Source organism: Pygoscelis adeliae, unplaced genomic scaffold, assembly GCF_000699105.1.
Source record: "Pygoscelis adeliae isolate BGI_AS28 unplaced genomic scaffold, ASM69910v1 Scaffold424, whole genome shotgun sequence".
In the NCBI taxonomy this organism is placed as follows: domain Eukaryota; kingdom Metazoa; phylum Chordata; class Aves; order Sphenisciformes; family Spheniscidae; genus Pygoscelis; species Pygoscelis adeliae.
Window position 1 is genome coordinate 602,680 of NW_008824651.1, and position 6,889 is coordinate 609,568.

The 6,889-nt window shown below is 44.2% G+C and overlaps 1 protein-coding gene across 1 annotated transcript in view; it reads right to left on the bottom strand.

Annotated features, from left to right (window-relative positions):
* COL4A2 (collagen, type IV, alpha 2) overlaps positions 1-6,832 on the bottom strand; it is a 152,762-nt gene extending 145,930 nt beyond the window's left edge. The window contains exons 1-2 of the mRNA XM_009322530.1: positions 6,747-6,832; positions 6,549-6,609 (exon numbers count right to left, since the gene is read on the bottom strand). Of these exons, the coding sequence (XP_009320805.1) occupies positions 6,549-6,609; positions 6,747-6,790 (105 nt within the window). The 5' untranslated portion in view covers positions 6,791-6,832. The remainder of the gene's footprint in view (positions 1-6,548; positions 6,610-6,746) is intronic.
* Positions 6,833-6,889: the final 57 nt, after the last annotated feature.

Genomic DNA, 6,889 nt, shown 5'->3' on the forward strand with positions numbered 1-6,889 from the left:
TCCCCCATCCCCCAGGGGAACCCCGGGGCCGGCCACCCGGGCGCAGGGCCAGCTCCCGGTGCAGCTGTGCAGCCTTCCCTCGCAGAGGGGTGTGAAATGAGCTGTGTGGGAAAAAGGCCGTGAGAAGTGGGGCTTCCCCCTTGGCCCACCAGCAGCTTGTGAGCTCGGGCTGAATGCCGGGCCTTGGTGCTGGCCTGAGCTGTGGTCAGCCATGCCTGTGCCTGGCCACGGGCCCCCCGTGACCTCCACCTGTGGGCCGATGTCCCGGCCTGGCCTCAGCCCGTCCCCATCCCCATGGCGCTGCCCTGCCCTCCAGGGCTGTGTCTGACCCCGGCGACCACCCCTGGACCCGCTGGAGGGTGAGGGCCCTGCCCACCTCCCCACCCCAGCCTCCATCTCCTGCCTCCCGACTCCCCTGCCCACAGAGGGCAGCAGCCCGCGCTGCCGCTGGGTAAACAACGGCCGCACCTCCCCTCGTTCCTGGTATGTACAAATGCAAAGGCAGAAACTGAAAGATGGTGCAAAACCACACGTGTTCAGAAGATGCGGCAGCCTGTCGAAGAGGGGAAACTGTGCTGCAAAAACATGATTCAGTTGAAGTATGTGCAATTACTCATGCAAACGCAAGTTTGCTCATTAACTTCTCTGCGAGAGCTTTTCCCTTGCTACACATCGTTTCTAGGGTCTGAAAACAAGGAGTTACCCTTGCATGGTTGTCATCCACACCAGCACCTTCAGCTTCCAAATGGACAAAAAAGGGCATGTGAAAATCAACAATGTCAGTCCTTAGTCACTCAGAAATGTTTGCATGATAAAAATCACATACTTTCACTGTGAGCTGAGTCAACTGCTGCTGTCAACTAGCTGCTGCCATTTTAAAGAAAATAACTGTTGATAAACATCAGGAAATACTGCAAATTTCACTGTGCTTTTTGCTCCTTAGGAGCAAACAAGGTACTGCGAATAGCGCAAGGCATTAGTTTCCTAAGGGAGAAGGGTTAGAGAAGATAAGCTGCCTTCTTTGGCAAGCAAAGATATCGTAACTGTAAGCTACTAAATTAACTTTGAACTCTCCCAAGATCTTGGATTGGTATAATACAATATGAAGAATGTTCCACTCCTTGACCAAATTTTGGCTTGGAAAAACATAATAAAGAGTAGTCTGGTCTCAAACAAGAAATTCATTACTGCAAAAAGAAAAAAAAGATCCACTAATACAAACTGTGCTCTGAACTACTGAATTAAGATATTTATAACAAAATGTGTTTGGTTATAGTGTTACTAAGCCACAATGCAGCTTTACATTTTGGGTAAGGCAAATCTGTTTGGACTTATAAATCACTTCTTGCACAAAATTTAAAAAATACATGGTAGGTTTAGTACCATAATGCATAAAGACTTCCTGCGGTGCAATTACTACACAATAAAACCCAGATGTGCTACTTTAAAAGCTCAAGGAAAAGCGATGCTGAATTTTTGAAACCGCTTCAGCTTCCTTTAGGGTAAGGTGACAAAAATAACAAGATCATTCCACTACATGATAGTTCACCTTGTCAGGGTTCTTGTCTCTCAGTATCAACATTTTAACCTGAGAGAAATATGGGAAACTGACAGAAATCTGTCTCGTCTCCTACCAAATGCAGCATGACTATATGATATGCCATTTAATAACTCTAAAAAATAGAATTACTCCGAATATATTACTGCAGACATTCATTGAACATGCTTCTGATCTACTCACAAGAAAAAGTGAGTAAAGAATCTATGTGTGGCTTTGCACTGAAAGATTAAAGAACATGGACATGCGCAAGAACCTCCTCCTCCCCCTCGCTAACTCCAGGGAGACACAATGTATTGCTTTTGGTGTAACCTGTCTTTAGTCCTTGAATGAGCAACTTGAATCAGTGTTAGGATATGACTGTATACAAAGAATAGTCTCTTTAATTTAATCCACACAGACATAGCGAAATGGCTCTTAAAAGAAATCTTCTTAGGAAGAATGATTAATTAATAAGAAATTAGGATGAGTATTGGTTTCATAGGCATAGCAGCAAAAACGAATTTCAAGGAAGAATTTGAAGAACAAGAAGGGAAGGAGACTCTCTTACTGATGAGTGGAGCAGACAGCATACGAGAAAGAAGGGACCAGAAATAAGGAATTTAAAGCTATGGACCATGACTACATTCCCATGTATGCAGTACTTGCAGTGAGTGTGTTAGTCTGCCTGACATCATACGATGCTGACAGGTGAAATCCTGGCTCTGATAAAAGAAAAAACAAAAATCCCATTTGGGCAGCCGTCCTGCTACCCATCTGCAGCGTGATGCGCACTGTGACCCTCATCATGGAAACACCACTGCCAGATCAAGGCATGGCTGTTGGTGTCGGTGAAAGCGAGGGGGTTTGCCTTATGTAGCCTTCCTGGATGCCACCTCCTTCACTCAGGACTTCGCATAGTTCTTTAACGGAGCCGCCCCTTCTTCACAGCTCCATGACTGAACGTAGAAAAAGTCCTCTCTGAACTACCCAATAATTCTTTCAGGGTCCAAAGAAATTTTGAATAAAGTGATCAGATATGCTGGGAGGCTCCCCAAAATGCTGGTCTTTTTGCAAGGTATCATTATTCTGTCCGATTTTCTTACGGAACACCACTTTTACTCAAAGATGAGCCAAACTGTACACTTATTGAAATGGACATAGGTAAGCCACGTCTGCCAGTGTGGAAATGCCTCAAATGAAGTTGTTCTAAAATAGGATTGCGACGTTTCTTTTTGGGGGATCTCCTGGGCAGAGCTATTTCTGAAGCAGCGCACAGGTAGGGAGTCTGGCACAGGAAGAGATGGATTCACTTTGCACGCACTAAGTAATGTGGCAGAAGAAATCGATACGTCAGATTGACAACTCATTCCTAGGCCACCCGGGCAGCACGAATGCACTATTACATTTTGCACACTGTGATCCTAGTGCATACATTCACAGTGGAAATGCCCAGCAGGATGGGCCGAGTGATTACTCCACCCTGGCTTCTTTCAGCCTGGAAATCCTGGGCTAACATAAAAAGCCCTCCTGTTTCAACCAGACAAAAGTTTCCAGATGGAATAAAACAGGACACATCTGGGAAAACCTGGATGTAAGATAGCCACAGAGCATTGACACATTGTAACTTACAGCAGTAACTTAGGCACCCATGTCAGCAACCTAATTTCACTATGATAGAAAGGAGTACAAAGTACTGTTGGTTTTATCCTCTGTTTTTAAGGATTGTTGCTTCTCCCCCTTTGATGCCATTCCCCCCAATACATCCCCTTACAACGTCACAGAAATCAACAGAATTATATCTCATGCACTACTTCAGCTCTATTTTCTTTCTATATAAATCTCGCTATATATCTAAATATGTTCTCCTTTTTAAATGTCAGTTGTGATCTGTTACTTGTAGTTATATTTGCAAATGTTATTCTAACTTATTCTCTCTCAATTTTCTTTCTTTTATCTGACAGTCGTTCCCTTCTTTTCTGGGATTCCATTGCTCTCACCAGAATGTAGCTTGGGGGGGAAAAAAAAAAAGTAATTTTCATTAGGGGCAGTTTAAAACATATACTAAGGGGGCACTAATAAAGTAATCTAATGTTACAAAACTACTTAGGAAGAAGTGTGCTTTGGGCAAGACAAAAGAAAAAAAATCAGCATTAGCAGAAGCTATATTCTCTCTGAAAAGAAAAAAAAAATCCAAGAATTATATTTTAGATGCAATATATTTGCAGGGACAGAAAGAGGGAGAAGAAATCTGCAAACTTCGCTAAACTTCAGGCAGTTAACACAATTTTATTTAAGCCACATGAATTCTTAAATCTACAATTTAGAGTAGTTCCAAAGTTATTTGAGGCCTTTAACATCACCAGCCAGCGTATGCCAAAGAGTGCTAAAGATAACCGGGGCCTGATCCACTCCATTTGGCTGTCTCTCCTAGTATTTCCATTCAGGGACTCCTCTTCCTTAGCTCTCTTCAGGCCTGCAACCGGCATCCTCTCCTCTTGCCAGAGACACCATTTCTTCTTCCCCAGTCCTCAGATATCCTAAACATCCTCCTTCTTTTTCTTCCTCTCATTTCACTCTCTGCTGAGAAACATCCGTCTCCCTAACAGCTAGCAGCAGCCTGCCGGGCAAGACGTACAGTCAAATGCTCTGAGTTCCCCTCTTCTCTCTGCCTCCTTCCTGGCTTTCTCCTTAATCTCATTCCAGTTTCTTCCTATGTGCAATTTCACTCATTCAACAACACTTAACTCCAGCAGCTGTAACTCGTTCACATATATATATGGCTGTCAAACTCAGCAGCTCTGCTTGTCTCATCACAGGCAGAACCATGACTTTTAAGATCTGGTCCCACAGACTTTAATAATTCATAGCAGTTTTTTTAATTCAAGCTAATAGAAAACTTCATTACATTAGCACATTAATCTGCGTAACAAATAGTAGAAGATTCAATGTGAAAAACAGGATTGCAATATAAAGAATACGACTGCCAGCAACCCACCTGCAATTACTCAGGTGCTGCTGCTTCCCACACGTGCCTACTTTGTCACTTTGCAAACACACTCGACCAGAAGCGTCACCGCGAGAAGCAAGCCCACCCCTCCTCCCACCCCCAGCTGCCTGCTCCCAGTCCCGTGCCAGCCCAAGTTTCTATGAATACAAGCAGTGATCTGATCCAGGCTAAAGTTAGCTCTCAACCCTCTTCTCTTTTGGGGTACTGATTAGTTTAACCAAGTAATTTTCCAATTCAGTTCACCACATGACTACAGAAAGACCTGTGCTGGCCAAGGGAAGGGAGCAGCATATGAGTGGAAAATGGGATAAATATTTTGGTTGCAATGCGGCTCTAATTTTTCATGGGAATGTGACCAAACTTCCTCATTCACATTCACTGGGGTGTTTCATCTCCTACGCAGCCACCACCTTAGGAACTGTTAAATGAGGGAAATTAGACCTCCAAGCAGGCCAATTTACTCTTCCAAGATCCTCTGGGAAAACCAGCATGTGGAGATTCAAGCAGCCATGACCAGACTGCATCCACTAACCGAGGCAGCTCAAACACCTCTTCAGTATACCTCTATATTAACGCCACAGCCTGCAGTCTACAAGCAAGAACATGAAGGAGAATGAATTAGCCCATGCTATAGCTAAAGCTCAGGTATCACGCTACACACGCTACAGCACAACTTCATAAAAAGAAGAGTCATACCACAAATGCCACCTTTTTATGTCAACTGATCCCAGTGATTTCATTACTGGGCCTAAAACACTTGCATTATCTCGCATTATCACCAGTGCGCTCTGGTTTCAATAGCGCGTGGTAGTATTATCATCCATTCAGCGCTACTCAGCAGAATGTTTCAATCAAAACATGGCAGAGAAGAGTAGCACATGACACTCGAGGTGCTCGCTCCTGTCCCTTCCCATGGGGCTGTGGGTCCCCAGCCTGCCAGCTCTGGCTCAGCCATGATGTGGAGAGACCAACCAGCCACGCAGACCGACGGGCAAGCTCTGCGTGCCAACTGCAGCTGGAGTGCGGAATTACCGTGTCACAACGCCTGTTGCCAAAGCCCTAGTATTTCCCAGTTCTCAATATATTATGCCGTCTCACCACAAAGATATAACCGCATCAGATATGTATAAGGAGTGCACAGTCATAAAAAACGGGTGAAAGCTGCAGACAGTAGAATTAAAATGTAAGTGGGATAGCTTTTGAAAAAATGTAATCAAGGTCCCGCTTGCACGTGACCACAGAGCCTTACCCACACTCGGTGGCTGACAAATGCAGCCACAAGCCACGCCTTAGCAACCTTTCAGCCTGCAGTACCCAGGCCTGACCCAAAGCCTACTCGCATTAATGCAAATCTTCCCATTAAATTCACCAAGCTTCATAACGGGCAAATGTTGCACTCCCATATACGTTATCTCTCACTTCTCTCAGATCCTTGTGACAAAGGCCCAAGAGTTTAGTATCTTCTGTTTACATCAACACCTCAACTGGATAGTCGCAACCACCTATATAGCATCTAACTCACTAACTTTTATTTTTGGATTTAACAACTTAATTTAAAACACAATTTATGTGTAAACATGCTTCTGATCTGTAAAATTAAGCCATAGCTTCAACTGCTCAGTCCTCAGAGGAGGTCTGTACTTAACTGAAGACATTTCACCTGCAGGTTAACTTCTCCACCTGTCTCGGTGCTTTTCTTACGAAAATGAAGACGTTCTGGTGCTTGCTTTGCTATTGCTTTAACAAATTACCCGACCTGAGCAAAAGTAAGAGTGGAATACTTCAAACAACCTGACACTGAAGCCTTACGCTACTCTGCTAAACACTCGTTGAAGGCAGGAATCCGTAAGGCTTGCAGAGATGATTTGTTGGTTGTTTCTTTTAACGGAAAGATAGATAAGCCATCCAGCAAAGGAAAACGCAGTTCCTCACTTTCTGGTACCAAGGAAACTGCTTTTTCCTCCCCTCTCCTCAGCAAAAGTCATAAGGCATTTTACTTACAGCATCCACTTTGACGGCTGACAGCACGACTTCCATCAGGATCAGCAGAAGCCCCAGATCCCTGCAGGGAAAGGTGAATAAGGACGATACCGTTTTAAGCTGGCACAAAACAAGCACGTGGTAAAACCCTGCAGTTAAAGGTGACAATACGACTTTAAAAGAGTTATTTCCAAAAGCCTGCCGAGCGGAATTACTTACTGACAAACAAAAATACGTGCGCTGGGAAGCTGCGAGATGTCCATTTTCGCTCCTTCCCTGCCCGGGGGCTCGGCTCGGGGCTTCCTCCCGCCAAAAAAAAAAAAAAAAAAAAAAAAAAAAAAAAAAAAAAAAAAAAAAAAAAA